The sequence below is a fragment of the Odontesthes bonariensis genome, chromosome 21 (assembly GCF_027942865.1).
Source record: "Odontesthes bonariensis isolate fOdoBon6 chromosome 21, fOdoBon6.hap1, whole genome shotgun sequence".
NCBI lineage: Eukaryota > Metazoa > Chordata > Actinopteri > Atheriniformes > Atherinopsidae > Odontesthes > Odontesthes bonariensis.
In genome coordinates, this window is record NC_134526.1 from 6,613,192 (window position 1) to 6,633,641 (window position 20,450).

Consider the following 20,450-nt stretch of genomic DNA (forward strand, 5'->3'; position numbering starts at 1 on the left):
GGATTGTGTAAGAGCATAACAGTGGTTTCAAGCCTGGTCTCAACTCAGATGCCAGATTTCTAAGTGTCCACACAGCTGGTTTGGACGGAGGAGGGCGCCACACCGCTGCTTCTCATATTTATTTTACTTTTGTTTCTCTGAATGATGCTGTGGTCACTCACAGAGAAATATCTCACAGTTTATGAAAATAGTAAGAGGACGGCTCCTTTTTTTTAGGCCAATTATGGGGCATGAATTTGAAATTTAATTCTCTACTCCGGTCTAAATCCTCATCAGCTGACGTTTTTTTTTTTTTTTGGCTTTTGTAATCACCATGGCAACAGAGGATTGCCACCACCACCACCGAAGGAGGAAAGAAGGGGTGTAGTTACAAACAGGGTGGTGTGTGAAGTGGGCAAGATTCAGAGGGAAGAAGAGAGCGACTGGTGGAAGTGGGAGAAAATTTGTTTTTTGGAAAGAGAAGAAGAGGAAGAACAGAACAGGAGCAAAGGAAACACAGTTTTTGTCCAACATGTGCTTCGGTCTGGTGATGCTTTTTCTCTGTCTCTCCCAAACAGAGCTGGCTAAAGTTTGGGCTCAACAGCAGACAGGTGAGCTGCGTGTGTTTTCTACCCACCATTGCTTCTGCTCATCGCCTCCTCTCTGATTTACGCATTCAGATGCTTCAGACTGCATGTTGGTGTCAGCCTTTCTTACAGCTTCTTGACCCTTCATCTCCTGCTGTATTGGCATTTAATGCTTTCAAACCTTTGCAGTTGTTTTGAAATGTTTTGAAATGTTTTTCATCGTCAGCCACAGCACTTTGCCCATTTGCTCTGGAGTTAAAGGGCCAGTTAACGTCCTCATTAATTTGCATTCAGATGCCACTTTGTGTTCTATTTTAATGTGCTCTAACCCACAGAACTTCTGTTGGAATCTTTATGGAGCTGCAAATGGGAACGGCATGCCTTTCCCACTTTTACGCAGAAAAGTGAATGAACAAAAGCGCCCTTTAGAATAAAGTGCACAATAAAAAATACCCTATTCCACAAGCACGAATCTGAGCCTAAGCAACAGCCCACAAACAGCCTGTCTCAGGTTTAAAATTAGATTTAGGCATGTTTTTCTTCTTGCCTCGCAGCTACAGTCTGGTACAGATTTTTTGGGAGGCTGCTGGAGACAGAGCATGGAGTTATCAGTTTCTGTTTACTGCTATTCTCCGTTCAAAGGCTTTGTTTTGGAGAAATGAAATACATAATTCCTCTTTTGCCTTCCCATTTATCCGATCAGTGACTTCTGATGTAAACAGGCTGTCTGCAAATGGATTCAAATTTGTCATTCATTTTCAATTCTCTGATAGATCCGTACAGAAATTGTGATTTATTAAAACAGCGTAAACAATGGCCGCTGGGTTTCGGGAGTTGTGCATCAGGGAATATGTTGGATATAAAACTGAGAACTGTGCAGGAGGTGCCTGCAACATGAGGGGTCAGCTGTCAGCACTGACCCAGAGTAATCCTCCTTTCCCTTTCCCATTTTTTTTCTTATTTGCTTTGGCACTCGACCGTATATACAGTTCAGTTTTTAAAAATGACTTTGGTCCTAAGAGAGATGTCGACGCCATCTGAGCCAGACTGTGAAAACAAAGCAGCCTCGAGCTGAAAGTGAACTGTGCACACGACAGTGACCTCAGTGCTTGGCCGGTTGTCTCTCCTGTTGAAAAGTGATCCAGACACTTTGGATTCAGGCATAAATCGTTTAGTAAGACAAAACCACTGATACGCTCGATGTTCTGTGGCTCCCAGACGGACAAATATTTCAATAGATGTTTGACATGCAATACCAAAACATACATGTGTTTTTGGAAAGTGGGAAGAACAAAAAACAGTTTATTCTTCCAATTATGGAGTGCTTGGAATGTCATGATGGGACATAGTTGTGTCCTGAACTCTCTCATTCATTCATTTCACTTATCAGACAATGAAAAACTGTCTCCTCCATCCTGACAGTCGGTTTCTCCTCGGAAAAAAACAAATGACACAATCAGAACACTTGTGTTGTCTTAACAAGACATGATCGAAGAGTTGTCTCTGTGAGGGATGTTACGGACTGCATTTGGCTTTTTAAAAGATTCTCTGGGGTTGTTTTTCAAACGAGGTCCCTGTAAAATCCTAAATGAACATGGTGAACTGCTGTTGTAGTACATCAGCAGCTCGGTTACCGGCCAAAATACACAGAAGACAATACATCTCCACTATCTGATGGGAGTGGGAGACTTCAGCTAAATCTCTACTTTCACTTGTCAAATTGAGGCCAACGGACGTCAGGACAAAAAGGGTCTTAATTTGGGCAAAAACTATTTTGGTGAAGTGAGACGGGAGAAGAATGCATCTGCATTTCAGCCACACTTTGAAATGAACTATAGACGTTTTTATTGTGGGTGATGGTCAGGAGTCCGTGCCAACTCCTCCAGGCTCTACTCAGGAAGGGTGTGTCCCCCCCTGACCGGGCTGAGCTGACCACTCACAGAAAAAGGCAGACGAATGCTGAGGTTTGGGAGCTCCTGGCAGAGGCCACTTCTCAGGCCATCTGGCCTTTTAGTGCCCGTGCATTAAGGAAACGTTTCCTCTTTTACCTCAAATCCAAATCCAAACCTCATCTATATTCTCTTGCTGAGTTTGAAACTAGCAAATAACAACTTTACTCATTTTTCTGACCCATCAGCAGTATTTACATGTTGTCACAGAGCAGCCGCTAAAGACCATAATTGAACAGAGAGAGGCCATTATCTATTCTCAGGCATTATCCTCAAACCAAGGCTGAAACAACCCTGTGCTTTTTTCCTAAAGGAAGAACAGATGTGCAAATGGTGTCACTGATTCATCACATCGGTATTGTGTTGCAATCCTCTCCCTGTTGCATGCGGGAGATCTTTTTCATAAATGGCAATTTTACGATGTTGACAAATTATCAAAAACTGTTTCCTATTATACACGATAGATCCCCAAAAACTATAAAAGCAGCACAAGTTAAATCAAACTAGATGAATTAACGTCTTTATCGATCATGTTCAAATATCGATCATCACAGTTGATGTAATTGCAGACGACCAGAGTTATATTTACAAAGGACGTAAAACATTTAAAATGAGGAAATCTTGGAATAGATTTGTTACATTTGTTGTTTTTTTGTGAGTGTTTGTGCTGTGGAAACAAACTCAGAGTTCAAAATGATAAAATAGCTTAGTAGAAACAGGAGATTGCAAACATTTTTTTATATATATGCAACCGGTATGAAACCTCTGCGTTGTGTTTTTAATGGTTAATGGATGGAGACCACACTGCTGCTCTTTCGAAGGTCTTTTTATTTTCCAACCTTTCCTCACCGAACATCACAAAAGAGAGGAAGAGTTTTGGCGGGACCGTGTCTTTTGTCACAAATGTTGCTCCCCCATAAAAGTATGTACAGAAACAGAAAAAGAAAACAAAATTCCACCTGACTAATCTTATCAATGTCATAAAAACAATTAAAACAATAATTTTGTGGAATTATACACAAGCCAAATTAACCCTTGTTACACTTATATCATATTTAATTTCCTCTTCTGGAGCAAATCCAGGTAATGGTAAATATCTGGCAGCAAAAGCAGAGATCAGACTTTGAAGTAAACAATCATCTGAAGCAGAAAGCGAGCTTCCGTGACTTCTTACTGGACGGCCAACCCAAAATCTGACTCCATGATTTGATATTCTGCCACTGAGTTTAATTACGCTGCTTGTGGTCATGATGACATGACTCGACATAAGTCAGGACTTCACATACAGCATGCGTGCTCCTCCCTGCTCTCATAAGAAAGGATTGATCCTCTGCACGGCAGACATCCACACAGCTATGCAGGCATCATTTTCTCCCCTTACCTCATGGATGCCTTAACAGGGCGGACATGCTGCTCAGCAATCATACATCCAGCTTCAATAATACACAATCTGCTACAAACACTTTGACACATCCCTTAATTCAACTAGGGAGGGATGGATTTAAGTCACGAAATTTGGACCGACACTTCAATAACTCGTTAAATTGCAGACTTGATGACTGTGGAAGACATCAGTGTTGTACTGTAATTTTGTGCACGCAGTGATGTTTAAAGCAGGCCTCGCCAGTGTCCCACACAGTCTGAGCTCTCGGGGGTTTGGCACAGCAGAAAGTTGAAGGACTAACAGACTTGCGTTCCCCTCCCACACTCGAAAGAGAAATGCAGGCATCGAACCAACATCAACTAAAGGTTACTGGCAAAAGAGGAGCTCCAGTGGGTGCCAGTGCCCACGCAAAATGTCAGGTTTAATGTTCTAAATTGGATTTTGTTGATGATTATCCCATGTCTTTAAGAATAATGCTCTGAAATGGGTCTCAACTAGGCTTTCTTTTTAACAATGAACATCTGTTACAGTGCAGTTAAGAGGGTTTTTTTATTTAATTTAAATCTGGTAAATGTTTGATTACAATAAGCCATAAAGAATGACAGGGAGTGGGGAGCGCTCAGCTGTCCTTAATTAGGCTTTAAAACGTGAGTGACTAAGATCTAAGATCAGTTTTTAAACTTAAGTTTGGTGCTTGGTGCAACTTTTGGGTGGTGGACCCATGTTTTTAGCCGTGTTAGCTATCGTTAGCATGACCTTGCAGGGCAAATAAAGACGTTTTCACACAGATGCAAAGAAAAGGGTCGACTTCAAGCAGAAATCCAGCACGTGTTTGAGCTTAGGCTTCCTCATCGGACCACTGCAGGTCCGACAGGTTCACCACGCTCAGTTTTAATCTGCTCAGCAGCGGAGACTCCCCGCATGAAAGCACCGGAGCAACAGAGACCAACTCTTCGCGGCAGCCGAGCTGACCACGGCGGGATATTCGCGGTGTTTCAGGCAGGAAACTGAGCACGACGGGGTGATTTTCCCGGCTTTTTTTTCATTTGGAGACATTCCCAGCGCTGCTTCCAGACCTCCTGTAGTCTGCTGAAAGCCAGGAACGAGAAAACAGCACACCATCAGTACAGGAGGCGACCCTCATTTAGGGTTAGATGAGACACCCCGTGAAAACTTCGCGCCGCTTCGGGTTTATATAGACTGGTGTTTGACGTCACTACGGTGTCCCATACTGTCAAAAAAGGCCAGCCAGCGAGCCAGCTATGTAGCTAGCTAGCTAGCTAGATTGATAGATAGATAGATAGATAGATAGATAGATAGATAGATAGATAGATAGATGTTTCTGTTTTATAATAAAAAATTGTAAGGAGTGATGCAAAGGATCATCATTTTTGGAGTTGTAAACTTAAGTCTGCAATATTCCTGAAAGATTTTTGTGTTTTTATTAAACAAACAGTTGAGAGTAGTCTGTACATGAAATACAGAACATTGCCTAACTTAGTAGGTTATTTTCTTGTCTTGTTTCTGCACTAACCCACACCTAATCTTGAAATCTAAAGAGGACAATCTGGAATTTCAATTTTTAATATGTCTACTCACTTGCTTTTTGTCAATATTTTTTTCAATAGAAACAGTTTGATAGTTGATTAGCAGACCCGTTGTCCACTTTATGGAAAAAAAGCATGCAACCAAACAGCTTCACCTATGCTAGATTATTTTACAAATGGTAGTATATTTGCCAAATTTAAGCAATGAGGGGGCACCCAGATTTAAACTAGGGATTAGCCTACTTGATCTGTAGTCAGTTTCTCTACCAACAAGCAATACCCTGAAGTTATGAAGATTTCCACCTACAGATTCCTTCTTTGGTTTAAATAATGCAGTTATCAAATATATCTGAACAGTTATGCCAATTACAATTAGCAATTTGTGAGCAATCTATGATTTCATTAAATCACCAGTGCTGCATGTCCTGAACGGTTTCAGGCTCGACACCATGCTATACTGCCGATTGGCACACAAGGCAACCTGAGACATTACTGTCAGCTGTTTTAACACTTCTGTTGTTAGTCACATGATAAACCTACAATCTCTAAAAAATAAAGCAGAGGACATCCAGATTAGAGCTGGTTACTGCTTGGTCAGCTGTCAAATGCTCTATCATTGTGCAAATGAAACACACACACACATTTTAGTTAAACACTGAACAACTACGGTGAGAACAAAGAAATATATTAGATACAGATGGCATCATCAGTCCATTTTCAGTCAGCGCCATCCCCAACGTGAATGAAAGGAATGTGAGTGCTTTGAGAACGACGATGATGTGCAAAAGCATCCTTAAAACTACACCGTACAAAGGATTAAGTCCTTCAAAAGATCAAAAGCTTGGCTCGATGACATGTGTGCTAAAGTCACAGGTGTTAAGAATCCTTCCTTGATTCTGAGAGGCACAAAAAAAGCTCCAAAAAGTTAGTAATGTAATCCTTATATCCATTATATCCTTATATCTATTGTTCTTAAATTCTTGATCTATTCCAACATTTCACAGAGAAGTGAATTTAAGTTTATTTTTTTCTAGGATGCTTTTCTTATATCCAATCATGTTACTGAATTTCTGAATTTACCTTAGATTGCATTCTTCTTCAATAAACAATGTATTTTTTGTTCATCTTTATTCAACATTGATCAACTTTATAACTCTTATCAAAAAAGAGCATGTGGCACGTAAATAATAGCCCACATTATCATACTTGGTTTCTAACTTTAAATGAAGAATTGACTGGTTATTTACTAATCATTTCACCCACAGAAATAACTTATAGCAGCTTTATTGAGACATTTTTGTGAAGCTGCATCAGGTTGTGTAAGGAAAAATACGTCCAAAGGACTGCTGTCAGTATAAACATACCATCAGTCATGCATTTACCACCCTCTATAAATATCATAGCATGGTGCAAAAATAAGCACCCAGCATAAACAAGGAACATGTGGCTTGAAAAAGAGACAAATCATAAATTAAAACACCCAAAGCTTGAAAGCAAGCCTCCCTACCTCAGTTTGCTTACCAGATATGGTTTCCTTTGATTAACGGCTTTGATAGTCCATTCTGGGCATCCATAAATGCATTTTGTATTGTTTCTGTCTTCGTTCAACAATGAATAACAGACATGAGTAAGGGACAAGTTCAAACGCATATTGCAATTTCACATTCCTCTGAGCAACTGAACGCAAACCCCAACTGTAAACACCATGCTTGAGAGCTCAAATACAACTGACATCTGAAATGTTTTGCAAATATTGTGCTTTCTGTTCTTGGAAATCAGCAGATTTGTATTCTGAAATCAGATGTCATTGCTCATGTCAACACACTGACTTCCCTCGCTGATGTGCGTTGCTTTCGGCAGATTATCGGTTCAGCGTGATCTCACAGCAGCATGAGGAGTCAGCTCTTGGTGACGGAGGCCAGAGATCATCCACAGGCCACAGCAGGAGAAGCAGGGCAGTTCTGGGTGGAGGAGTAAAAATCAACACGCTGCCAGACAACATGACACGTGTAGTGGTGAGCGCTGCAACCACAGTGTTTCTTATGACTGTAATGCTTTCAGGCATTTATTATGACTTTGGCCTGCAAGCTGATGTGTTTGTTTAAGTTTGAGTTAAACACTGCCCTCTTTTGGAAAGAAACATTTACACTTCTACCAAAACTTGGAAAATCATTAAACAGCCTATGACTTAAGCGTGTTTATAGTGAATCCTCGGTGACACACTCTCTGAGCACGCCTGCCTTTACAAACCTCTGATCTTTGGTGTTTTTCTGTCTGAAAGGAGGATTCTGGCAAGTACTACGCTTGGCAAAGCTTTGGCCCGGAGGACCAGCGCACACAGGACCTGTGGGTCGACATGAGCGATGTCCGACATGGCCAAGTTAGAATGCACGGAATCCTGTCAAATTCATACAAACAGGCCGTGGTGAGTCTCACACAGAAGTGTATTATTATTGAATATTGAATTTGTACAGCATCAAAATCAGACTTTGAATTTGAAAAACCAACAGTGTCCAAAAAAAAATCAATTTCTAAAAAAAAAAATCAGTGCAAAAAAATTCAACATCTAAATAAAAATTCTGTGGAAAAATATTCAACTTCAAAAAATTTAATTAAAAAAATTAAACTTCAAAAACTTCAGTGGAAAAAAAAAATTCCACTGAATTTTTTTTTCGAAGTTGAATTTTTTTTTTTACACTGTTGGTTTTTCAAATTCAAAGTCTGATTTTGATGCTGTAAAAAATCAATATTAGAAATTCGTATTCAAACTCTGATGGCACAGGAAAAACTTCCATATAAGTGCGCTTTCTTTGGGAATAATTGATTTGAAAAAATGATTAATTCATATTGTGATATATCAGATATGCACAGCTGAAGAGCTCCCAAATTCAAATCTACCACTGAGCTATACCCTGATATAAATCCACGCCTCTAAGAGTAATTCTTAAGTCATTAACTTTTTGTTTTGTGCTCAGTTTTCCTGCAAATTTAAAAAAATACTGTCTGGGAGTAGTTCCTTGTAGCCAGAGCACTGACCCTCTGTGCTTTAAAAGGTTTAAAAATGTTGACATGGAATCCAGATATTCCATGTTTAACAGAAGAAAGATGTCCATCGCAGATCAAGTCCAGCCAGATCAACTAAATGTGCACGATAATCAGGGTAAAAAAGCCACTCAGATGTCTGTTTCTTATACCTGAAAACTGTGATGAAGGGATGCAGAGAGCTTTCTTCTTACCTTAGAAGCATGGGATCACTTAATTACTTAATTTTGAATACGAATCACGGACACAGTCCTAAAAGTCCTTTCGACTGGAACATTGAACCTCAGTTTTAATTTAGTGTCTGCCCTGTGTATAACCCTGATATACTTTCGTATTTCTTATATTAGTAGACTGAGCAGTCATTGAGTGTGGTCTAACAGTTTGTGGGCAACATTAAGTACAAAGCTCGGCTCCAAAGTCAATACAAAGCAAGTCATAGATCTGCAATCTGCTATTTCACCATTAAATGCCACCACAACTTGTACGCTCATTCAGTTTTTAATCTGAAGGAGTGCACAATGCATTGGGATAGATTCACCAGTGCTGCTTTTCTTTGTGGAGGTTACGATAAATATTGCATCTACCATCATTACTCAGTCAGTGAGCACCCAGAGTTCAACTGGGGGCAAATTGTTCTGTATCAGAATGTGTCCCATTGTTTGGGGGTATAGCTCAGTGGTAGAGCATTTAACTGCAGATCAAGAGGTCCTCAGTTCAATTCTGGGTGCCCCCTTGAATTATGACACTTTCAGGTTAGTTATTCTCTCAATGCTTAAACTTAAACGAGTTGAGAAAACTTTCCAAGTTAAATATCACCTTTGATAACATAGGAAGTGTCACCCTGCTTGTTTGAAAGCTGTATAGTTCCTGATATGGACAAGCATCCTGGTTCACATGTTGCTTATTTTCTATTTTGAACTATTGCAGTAATCGTGTGGTGGAACATGGAAGAAAAGTTTACTGACAGACAGACAATGAGAGCTCATCCATATGGGTTTATAACAAAACTCATGGTGAGTTTTATAAGAAAACATGGATTTTTCATGCCTGACTCTAACCCACAGCAGTGTGAAATATTAAACAACTGCTTTGCAATATTGTAATTGATGGGACATGAACTTTGGTGGCAGTCCATGGTGTAATATCCTGTCCAGGCTGCCCTTAGATACATTGATTTAATTGATCAACTCCATGGATCTGGGTGCCCCCTTAATTATGACACTTTCAGGTTAGTTATCTTGTCAATGCTTCAATTTAAAAGAGTTGAGAAAAGGTAAATGTCACCTTTGATTACATAAGAAGTGTCACCCTGCGTGTTTGAAAGCTGAACAGTTCCTGATATGGCCAATCATCAGCAAAAGCCTGTTTTAAATGTTTGCTTTTTACACATTGTCATAATTCCAGGGGGCACCCAGAATTGAACTGAGGACCTCTTGATCTGCAGTCAAATGCTCTACCACTGAGCTATACCCCCCTTACACAGCTGTAGCTGCACAGATAGATTCCCAATCAATAATCTGAAGGTTAAGTTCCATAAGGCAGAAGCAGTGACCATCAGTTTCCAATGTTAAGACACACAAAGTTATTGATAAAATGCATACAGCTGTGTAAGGGGGGTATAGCTCAGTGGTAGAGCATTTGACTGCAGATCAAGAGGTCCTCAGTTCAATTCTGGGTGCCCCCTGGAATTATGACACTTCCACTTCTAGCTATCTTGTCAATGCTGAAACTTAAAGGAGTTGAGAAAACTTTCTAAATTGCCTTTAGATACATTGATTTAATTGGTCACTTCTCTAAGTTAAATGTCTCCTTTGATTACATAGGAAGTGTTATGCCCATCACCCGACAAACGATGCAACCTTAAAGGTGTGCGCTGGCCTTTATGTTATCAAAGGTGACATTTAACTTGTAAAGTTTTCACAACTCCTTTAAGTTTAAGCTTTGACAAGATAACTAATATCAAAGTGTTATAATTACAGGGGGCACCCAGAATTGAACTGAGGACCTCTTGATCTGCAGTCAAATGCTCTACCACTGAGCTATACCCCCCTTACACAGCTGTAGCTGCACAGATAGATTCCCAATCAATAATCTGAAGGTTAAGTTCCATAAGGCAGAAGCAGTGACCATCAGTTTCCAATGTTAAGACACACAAAGTTATTGATAAAATGCATACAGCTGTGTAAGGGGGGTATAGCTCAGTGGTAGAGCATTTGACTGCAGATCAAGAGGTCCTCAGTTCAATTCTGGGTGCCCCCTGAAATTATAACACTTTCAGGTTAGTTATCTTGTCAATACTTAAACGAGTTGAGAAAACTTCTAATTTAAATGTCACCTTTGATTACATAGGAAGTGTCACCCTTCTTGTTTGAAAGCTGTATTGTTTCTAAGATCAAGGGTGTATAGCTCAGTGGTAGAGCATTTAACTGCAGCTCAAGAGGTCCTCAGTTCAATTCTAGGTGCCCCCTGGAATTATAAAAAGTAAACATTTAAAACAGGCTTCACTGATGCTTGGCCATATTAGGAACTATACAGCTTTCAAACAAGCAGGGTGATACTTCTTAAGGCCGGCGCACACCTTTACGATTCGTGTACGATTTTGTCAGCCCGATGACTTCGCATGGGAATCGTAAAGGTGTGCGGTAGCAGCCGACAAACGATTTTGTCGTTTGTCGTTTCATCGGATCAAATCAAACATGTTTGATATTTCCGTACGGAGTTTCCTTGTGCCGAATACAATCGTATGTGTGTGCGGTCTCTGTTCCCATGTCATCGCGCAGGATTATTTAAACAGCCAATGGGAATAGCGCACTTAGTCACGTTGGACGACTACGACACAAACATGGCTGCCTCCAGTTTGAAAGTCACGTGATTTGTGGCTTCCTATTTCGGTCATGTGATAACATTCGGTCAAAAGAGTGTGCAAGTGTGTGCGGCGGACGTGCAAGCGTGTCAAATACTGTCCGAATTGTTATGCCGATCACCCGACAAACGATGACATCGTAAAGGTGTGCGCCGGCCTTTATGTTATCAAAGGTGACATTTATCTTGTAAAGTTTCCTCAACTCCTTTAAGTTTAAGCTGTGACAAGATAACTAATATCAAAGTGTTGTACTTCCAGGGGGCACCCAGAATTGAACTGAGGACCTCTTGATCTGCAGTCAAATGCTCTACCACTGAGCTATACCCCCCTTACACAGCTGTAGCTGCACAGATAGATTCCCAATCAATGATCTGATGGTTAAGTTCCATAAGGCAGAAGCAGTGACCATCAGTTTCCAATGTTAAGACAAAGGAAGTCATTGATAGAATGCATGTAGTTGTGCAAAGGGGGTATAGCTCAGTGGTAGAGCATTTGACTGCAGATCAAGAGGTCCCCAGTTCAAATCTGGGTGCCCCCTGGAATTATGACCCTTTCAGGTTAGTTATCTTGTCAATGCTTAAACTTAAAGGAGTTGAGAAAACTTTCTAAGTACTGAGAAAAAGACAAATATAGTGTTTAAAGCAAGGACAGGCTTCACTGTAGATATTTGTTGGTAGAACTAAAGTTGAGAAGTGATCAATTAAATCAATGTATCTGAGGGCAGCCTGGACAGGATATTACACCATGGACTGCCACCTAAGTTCATGTCCCATCAATTACAATATTGCAAAGCAGTTGTTTAATATTTCACACTGCTGTGGGTTAGAGTCAGGCATGAAAAATCCACGTTTTCTTGTAAAACTCACCATGAGTTTTGTTATAAACCGATATGGATGAACTCTCATTGTCTGTCTGTCAGTAAACTTTTCTTCCATGTTCCACCACACGATTACTGCAATAGCTCAAAATAGAAAATAAGCAATATGTGAACTAGGGGGGCACCCAGGGGGCACCCAGATTTGAACTGAGGACCTCTTGATCTGCAATCAAATGCTCTGCCACTGAGCTATACCCCCCTTTCTGAAGTGATTTACCTGTGCAATTTTTCCACCGCTGCTATCTGCTCCACTGTAAAGACAAAATGAGTTATACATATAAACTTAACCGTCTTTGATCAAGGACAAAACTGAAATAAATGTCCTAAAAGAGGCCTACAGGCATCGTTTTCTGTGAAAAACAAAACTCACCTTTCTTTTGTTTTACAATATCTGTTTTGTGAAACATTGTTTTATATCTTTTACAAAAGAAAGATGTCTGTTTCTCACAATAAAGGCTGTAATGAAGTGACAGAAAAGCTGTTTTACACCAAAAGTTGTATTTTTAAACAAGGTTTACAGGGTGCTCTTAAACAGGGTTTTCCATCTGTTAAAGAAGCAGATTAAATCTGTTCCCACTGCCAGTAAAAGAGGACAAGCCCATAACTACAGCATGAGGAGAAGGTATTACACCGTGTCCTGCAGGCTGTTTATTTAACTGTGCGGCTCGTTTGTTATTTCTTATGGGACTGTGGACATCCATCCTTTACAGCGTCTCAGGGAGTGAGCTGCCAGCTCTTATAGATAGTAACATTAATCAAGCTCTCCTCTTCCTGTCTACGAGTTGTTGTTGTCAGTTTTAGTCTCCATGTGATAAGTTACAGCTGCTGAAGCTGTGTTCCCAAACACTCAAGTATCTTCATTATATATCTCAGTGTACAGCTCAAACCTTTTGGCTCTGTTTTGAAGAGTTCATAAGGATGCTTTGCACGACTCTCAACCCAAACAATGGTCTTCAGTCTGCAGAACTGTATGAATTTAAAGGGATAGTTCGCCTCTTTTGACATGAAGCTGTATGACATCCAACTAGCCGGACTACCTTCGTCAACGCCAAAACGAGGCTGGAACTCTGCTCACAGGACGCAGCAGGGGGTAAGAAGATGTTCATAAATGATGTTGCTAATATGGGATGTCATACAGCTTCATGTCAAAAGAGGCGAACTATCCCTTTAACGTTCTTTAAGTGCTACTTCTTCTCAGAGTGTCTGTTTGCATCTTTTCTCTCTGCAGAGGGTTGCCCTGTCTTTTGACTTCCCTTTTTACGGACATTACCTGCGGCAGATCACCATAGCAACAGGAGGTACAATGCGATTACCTAAGAAATGCTGAAGTGACCTTTCCTGCACACGCCATGTTTTGCATCAGTCGAGGCTAACATGTTTTTCCATTTGGGCCTTTTCAGGGTTCATCTTTACAGGGGATGTCACCCACCGTATGCTGACCACCACGCAGTACATTGCCCCTCTAATGGCTAATTTTGACCCCAGCTACTCAAAAGAATCCACTGTACAATACCTGGATAACGGTACAACACCACCTGAAATCCTCACACTTTGTTGTCACTTGTATTTTCCAACTGTTTGATTCTTGTTGGGCTTTTTTTTTTTTTCCAGGAGAGGTGTTTGTTGTCCAGTGGGAGAGGGTCAGACTCGCAGGCAAAGAGTCAGAGGGCGCGTTTACATTTCAGGCTGCCCTTTACAGAACAGGGACCATCACTTTCAGCTACCGAGACGTGAGATGCATCTCTCTGTTGTGCTCTTTTCGGAGCATTTTGAACCCTGATCACATAATTCTGCATATTTGATAACTGTGCACATCTTCTTTTCTCTGCTCACCAGATCCCTCTGCCATCAGATGTGATCGGGTCAGCTGAACATCCCATGAAGGCCGGTTTGTCCGACGCCTTCATGGTCACGTCACCATCTTCTAAACCAGCAGGTTGCTAAAACCAGTCATTTATTGTGAACATAATTATCCCTCAGCCCGTACTGTGTGTAAAATTATTCATCTCTTCTTCAGATCCAGCTCAGCAAACAATCTATGAGTACCATCGAGTTGAGATAGACACGACAAAGATAACCGGTTACTCCGCAGTCGAGTTCACACCACTTCCCAGTCAGTGAATCTCTTCGACTCTTTGAAGTTTAAAGTCAACAAAAAGGATTTGTTTCAGCCATAAAAGAATAATATCTCCAGTAATTATTTAGAGTTGTGCTTGTCTTCCTCTGTGCAGCCTGCCTTCTGCATGACAGCTGTGAGCTCTGCCTCTCATCCAACCAAACCTCCGGCTGCAGTTGGTGCAACGTTCTCCAGAGGTGAGTGGGACGTCTTTTGGAAAACCCACAGCGTCACAGCGTAGTTCCACCCTCTGTTTCACACCAACGTTGTGTTGCAGGTGCTCGGATGGCATGGATCGACACAGACAAGAATGGTTGGACTACGCCTGCTCGGACGAGGTAGAGCTGGAGAATTGACATCTAATTATTTTACACTTCCATGTCTTTTGATCAAAATCTAATCAAATTTATTTGTATAGCACATTTCATGTACAAAACAATTCAAAGTGCTTTACATAAAATAAAAGCATTGCAGCAGGGAGTGTAAGAAGCATTAAAAATACATAAAAGAATATAAAGAGAAACAAATAAAATGATTTAATTGAATTTAAAAACAAGCAACAGTCCAGATAAATTCAAAGATATCGTGCAGATTTCATGCACAGACACATGAGAAAAGAAATGTTTTTAACCTGGATTTAAAAATGTCTCCATTTGGTGAAAGTTTAATCTCCACTGGCAGTTTGTTCCACTTGTTTGCAGCATAACAGCTAAATGCTGCTTCTCCATGTTTAGTCTGGACTCTGGACTGGACCAGCTGACCTGAGTCCTTGGATCTAAGAGCTCTGCTGGGTTTATATTCTCTGAACAGATCACAGATTGTAAACCATCAGCAGGCTTTTAAAATCTATTCTGTGACTGACTGGAAGCCAGTGTAAAGACTTTAAAGCTGCTGTGATGTGTTCAGATCTCTTAGTCCGGGTTAAAACTCCAGCAGCAGCGTTCTGGATGAGCTGCAGATGTTTAATGCTCTTTGTGGGAAGTCCAGTTAAAAGAGCATTACAGTAATCGAGTCTACTGGAGATGAATGCATGGATGAGTTTCTCCTGGTCTTTTTGGGAGAGGAAACCTTTAATTTGGATATAAACTCAATGTTTATTGTGCAGAGCAAAGAGGCGACCTGTGATGATTACTTGAGGGACGACAGCTCCACTGGCTCTCCAGAGACAGCGGACACGGCGTCTATGACTCCTCTTCAAAAAGGCTGTGAAAATGATGGTGAAAACACAATGAAACTATCCAATATTCTCAATTAAAAATACATTATGTTGTGGGTTTAGAACAAAAGAACCGAAAATCCTTTGTGTTTTTCAGATGACGCTAAACGTCACATATTCAAGACTGGCAGTGGTGAGTCTGCGCTGGTCGTGGAAACAATTATTCTCAAGCTTTTAGTTTGGAGTTATAATCATGCGTCTCCATCTTGACTGCAGATGTGAAAACAGATTCGTCAACCAAGACTAAAGGGTTGTCTGACATCGGCGTGATAGCTGGTATCGCAGCTGCTCTGGTGCTGCTCTTGGCTCTGATACTTGTTGCTCTTTACATCAACTGCCATCCAACTGCTGCATCATCGCTTTACCTCATCCAGGTGAGCTCTAATTGTCCCCTGCACCCCTGACTTAAAGGGATAGTTCGCCTCTTTTGACATGAAGCTGTATGACATCCCATTTTAGCCATATAATTTATGAACATTTTCTTACCCCCTGCTGCGTCCTGTGAGCCGAGTTCCAGCCTCGTTTTGGTGTTGACGAAGGTAGTCCGGCTAGTTGGCTGGGGTTTAAAAAATAAAGCGTTTTGCTTCTCAAAACAATATGCGTTCAAAAGAGTAATACATTTGCATCACAAAATCGTTGTTCAGGAAAAAGTCAGACCTCACAATCGCTTGGCCCTAATTTCTCTCCCTTCGTATCATGTCAAAAGAGGTGAACTATCCCTTTAAGCCAAGTTGATGCTCAGATACAGTAAGCCCACATCATAAAACGTTTTTTTCATCAATCGTTGCCGTTGCAGAGACGCAAGAGCCACTGGCCTTCCTTGAAGTTTCAGAAGCAACAGCCTGGTTACACAGAAGTGGAAGGAGAAGGTCATGAAAAATACAGCATTGTTGAGGCTGGGCCATGCTGAAGTCACAAATCGGATCGAGAGATGTTTGCCTTTAAGCTCGTCGTTTCTGCAAGCAATACGAATCTAAATTTACATTTTACTTTTAGTTTAAATGTCTGTGACGCATAATAAAGATGTTGTGGAGCAGGTCCAGTTCATGTTGCATTTAATTGTGTAGTTGTTTCACTTTTCGCTGCCCATCTTTCGCCGCAGGCTGAAAACCCATATCCTAAGGAAACATCACCCAGATCCGCCCTCTTACGACATCACCTGTTTTGTCCTAGCTCCTTACGCACTTATTTGTTTCCTAAATTGTCTTTGTTTTCTAAAATTGTCTTCCCATTTGTCAAAGTACCTAACTTACCGCACTTACTCTAGCACTACTTATGCTCTTAGCTGTTTGGTTTTGGAAGGAAATGCACTTATGATTTCTTGTGACCTGAATTTCTTTTGCCTACCGATGTGGAACACACTTATTGGAAGTCACTTTGGATGAAAGCGTCTGCAAAATGACCGTAATGTGATGTGATGTAATGTAATGCTTTAAAATAGCACAGTTTGATGCACACATGTGAGTGGCAGATTAAGTGTCACTTAAAACAGGGAAATCCTCTTGTTTTATCAAATCAAATTTATTTGTATAGCACATTTCATGTACAAACAATTCAAAGTGCTTCACATAAAATAAAAGCATTGCAGCAGGGAGTGGAAGAAGCATTACAAATACATAAAAGAATATAAAGAGAAACAAATAAAATCATTTAAATGAATTTAATAACAAGCAACAGTCTAGATAAGTTAAAAGATAGCGTGCAGAAATGTTTTTAAACTGGATTTAAAAATGTCTGTTTACAGGTCATTTTCTTTTACTCCAATAAAATATTTTTGTTTTGTGTTTGGTTGATGTGGTGCATTTTCATAAAATGTTGTTATCTATTGTAAAAAATGACCTGGAGCCGCCACACGTTGGGGAGCAGAGCAACTTTAGCCAGAAGGTGGCGCCCTAACAAAATGCATCACATGGACACCAAAGCAGGACACGCAGTGAACGTGGCAGATGTGTAAAAATGTGATTTGGAAAGCATTGAATTGGTAAAGCTCCAAAAACCTGCGAGATGATCACATGAGTTTGCTATGCAAGCACAGATATATCGAGGACAGTGGACTCATTGGACTCGACTGGATCTCCTCTACAAAAACCGAGAAAATGTTGCTGATTTTAATTTTTTTTTTTTAAACAAAGCGTGAAAAAACAAAGTGCACAACCTGTCAAATTCCTCATTGTAAATAATAATATCAGTGTTCAAAAAGATTTGAAAAAAAAAGAAGAAGAAAGAAACCTCCCACACTACATCTTTCCTCTCTGCTCGGACACGCGCGTTCGAGGGAGAGGGGGCAGCGGGAGCGCGCTTTCCGTGTCTGGTTAGTGGACTGACAGCCAGCTGTGCGGCTACAACAACAATCTCCTGGATTTGCTACGTACAATTATATCGGTATTGGTTCGCTCCTGATCTTAATCGCACACTATATCTGATTTTTAAGTGCTTACTCGACCGCGCACAGCTACAATCAGTATCATCGGCGGTTTCTGTGCTAACTAGCTAGAAGAGCATTCCTCCAACATGAATCCGTTGTGTAGCAGATGTAATCTAGTCGTTTACCCCACGGAAAAAGTGAATTGTCTGGACAAGGTAAGAACACGAAAACCTATTTTTGTGTTTTATTTCCTTCGTGGAGTAACTCAAATACACTTTCCTCGTTTCGTACCGCTGCCGAGCTCATTTCTGCTGTCCTAAAACTGAACCTTTCATGTATTTTTGTGAATGAATTGATCAACCCAACTGAACAGGTATTTCGCTAGCTCGGTCAAGCTAGCAGCTAGCTAACGTCTGAAATTGCGATGGCACAACAGCGTGGTCTGAAGCTGCTTTCGAGCGCTGTCATACAAATAATTATTTATTTATTTTTTAAAAGAAAGAAGAAGAAAGACAGCATCTTATTTTTTTTTTTAATGAGACTGCCTCAAGTCTTTGGTGTTGGTTTACCCTAAAGCGGCGCCTCACAGAGCTTCCGACAGCCAAGCCTGGCCTGGGCCTGGCTGGCACCTTTGCTTTCAAGAGAGCGGATTCAAAGCGGTTTCTGACCTCTCGACAAGAGTCCTGCTCTCAAAGCTGAGGCATTTTCTTTGTAAATGCCAAGCGATACGTGACTTTAAACCAAAAATGAAGCCATTTTCTCGTGTTCAAAACTGCTCACGACAGCGTGGACTGACTTGGGCAGGTCGGTGTCCAATTCGCTGGTTAATCCAAATCAGGGACGATTAACTACACTGGCTGGTTTACTTTTACCCCAAAAACACACGCCTAATCTCAGTCAAGGTGGTAATCTCATCAATTTGACCCTTTGTTTCTCTGTGGAGATCAGTAATTCAAAGGTAAGTGCCAAGCAAAGGTAAAACTGGTGCCTTGCGTCTTGTTACCAGTCAGTAACTATTACAATTTTTTTTTTAAAACTGTAACTTTCATGGACCATACTTAACATCTGTACCTGGGTGGGGTCTCTTTGCTTTGCATACGTATAACAGCAACTGTATATATCTTTTAAAACCAAAGCAGGACTTGGAGTAGGAAGATAATTTGTCCAATATGACTCAATGACTATTGAAAATCAATCCCTGTTGAGATATGCTTATCTGCCAGGGCTGACGGACAAGGAAGGTGGAGAAAGCACTTAATCTAAAGTAAAATCGGCTCCTGACTGGATGCATTACTTATCTACTGCATGGATGTATTTAATGTTTTCCCATTGCGCTCTGAACTGGAATTGATTTACCTCAAAAACCGCTCTCCGTGCCCAAGAAATCCAGCATTAGGAAGCACATTAGACATGTTCGGCTGGCATTTATACGAATCTAATTGCCACAAGTGCAGCCTAAATGTGCGCTGGAATCTGCCCTAAAGCAGAGTGCATTCCAGCAGATAGACACTCCCATAAAGTGTGCTCAGTCAGCGGCCTGCTGTGCGATCTCCCCCTTCTGAACCAGGCAAAGCAACGTAGCCTACCATGTGTCTTTGCTGCCACTCTGCATCAGCGTTCACCCCTCCAGGCGCACCAAAACAACCTCCCTTTTCCTCCCTTTGCCATTCTCGTTTGTTCAAAGCGGCCGAGGCTAAGTTGGCTGAGCATTTTTCCATGTGCTCTGCCCTGCTTTGGGAAAACAGGCAGTCTGAGGGTCTTGCCACTTAACTATTAGTATTCCACCAACATATACCTTTACCTGACAGGCTTTTTCTACGAGAGCCGGAGAGGCACAGAACCACAGAGACTTGTTTGTCTGCTCCGTTCCGGTACATATGAAAGGGCTGGGCTCAGCAGGAGCCGAGTGTAGCTGTGCACACATGAAGACAGGAAGTGAATTTTGGTTGAGGCTCTTGTTGGCTCATAAAATGAGTGCTGAGCTCATGTATCGGGACCGTATCTTATCAGAGGAACGTTCTGTAGCTTCATCTGAGGACAGCAAGTGAAACTTGTAACAAGAAAGTACTTTTTGATGACGTACATGTGGAGGTGCACAGTGATTTGTGTGATTTTTCAGCTTTTTGAGCAGAAAAATATGAATTGAGCGTCTGTGTAGAGGGGCCAGACTTGAAACTGAAACACTCTGTGTGTGTGTGTGTGGTATTACTCCATGCTGTCTGCATTTTGTATAAACTACATGTGAAGACACTCTTTATTTATTCATGTTTTAATCTGACATATGTATCGCCACGGTGTAGCTCATTAGGTACTGTGCCCAGCTTCAAGGTGGAACATGAGTTACCATTTCAAATCTCTATAAATAATTTGATAAGCTAATGCATTTGTTCTGGCAGCTCATCTTTTAATCAGTAAGTATGAAAAACAAACTATTCTTTTTGCTTTTAAAGATGTGTTTCAGTACTGGTGATGATTATTTTCTCACAGACTCAGAAGTTTAGGAAAGCTGTTTTTAATTCGCAGAA

At 40.9% G+C, this 20,450-nt stretch overlaps 2 protein-coding genes and 8 non-coding genes across 10 annotated transcripts in view; 6 read left to right on the forward strand and 4 right to left on the reverse strand.

The window, feature by feature from the left end:
* Positions 1 to 387: 387 nt before the first annotated feature.
* Positions 388 to 17,259, forward strand: LOC142371199 (plexin domain-containing protein 1-like). Its single transcript, XM_075453813.1, has 14 exons — positions 388 to 590; positions 7,307 to 7,461; positions 7,728 to 7,871; positions 13,457 to 13,526; positions 13,629 to 13,751; positions 13,840 to 13,958; positions 14,065 to 14,164; positions 14,246 to 14,341; positions 14,460 to 14,541; positions 14,622 to 14,682; positions 15,450 to 15,561; positions 15,658 to 15,693; positions 15,777 to 15,934; positions 16,357 to 17,259. The coding sequence occupies exons 1-14, from the start codon at positions 512 to 514 to the stop codon at positions 16,468 to 16,470; spliced, it is 1,449 nt and encodes a 482-aa protein (XP_075309928.1). The 5' UTR covers positions 388 to 511; the 3' UTR covers positions 16,471 to 17,259.
* trnac-gca (transfer RNA cysteine (anticodon GCA)) lies at positions 9,150 to 9,221 on the forward strand. Its single transcript has one exon. It is a non-coding gene; the product is annotated as a tRNA-Cys (tRNA).
* Positions 9,891 to 9,962, reverse strand: trnac-gca (transfer RNA cysteine (anticodon GCA)). The gene has a single exon. It is a non-coding gene; the product is annotated as a tRNA-Cys (tRNA).
* Positions 10,101 to 10,172, forward strand: trnac-gca (transfer RNA cysteine (anticodon GCA)). The gene has a single exon. It is a non-coding gene; the product is annotated as a tRNA-Cys (tRNA).
* trnac-gca (transfer RNA cysteine (anticodon GCA)) lies at positions 10,466 to 10,537 on the reverse strand. Its single transcript has one exon. It is a non-coding gene; the product is annotated as a tRNA-Cys (tRNA).
* trnac-gca (transfer RNA cysteine (anticodon GCA)) lies at positions 10,676 to 10,747 on the forward strand. The gene has a single exon. It is a non-coding gene; the product is annotated as a tRNA-Cys (tRNA).
* On the reverse strand, positions 11,608 to 11,679 carry trnac-gca (transfer RNA cysteine (anticodon GCA)). The gene has a single exon. It is a non-coding gene; the product is annotated as a tRNA-Cys (tRNA).
* On the forward strand, positions 11,818 to 11,889 carry trnac-gca (transfer RNA cysteine (anticodon GCA)). Its single transcript has one exon. It is a non-coding gene; the product is annotated as a tRNA-Cys (tRNA).
* Positions 12,356 to 12,427, reverse strand: trnac-gca (transfer RNA cysteine (anticodon GCA)). Its single transcript has one exon. It is a non-coding gene; the product is annotated as a tRNA-Cys (tRNA).
* A 570-nt stretch (positions 17,260 to 17,829) lies between the features above and the next one.
* LOC142372084 (LIM and SH3 domain protein 1-like) overlaps positions 17,830 to 20,450 on the forward strand; it is a 28,501-nt gene continuing 25,880 nt past the window's right edge. The window contains exon 1 of the mRNA XM_075454871.1: positions 17,830 to 18,140. Coding sequence (XP_075310986.1) covers positions 18,072 to 18,140 — 69 coding nt within the window. The 5' untranslated portion in view covers positions 17,830 to 18,071. The remainder of the gene's footprint in view (positions 18,141 to 20,450) is intronic.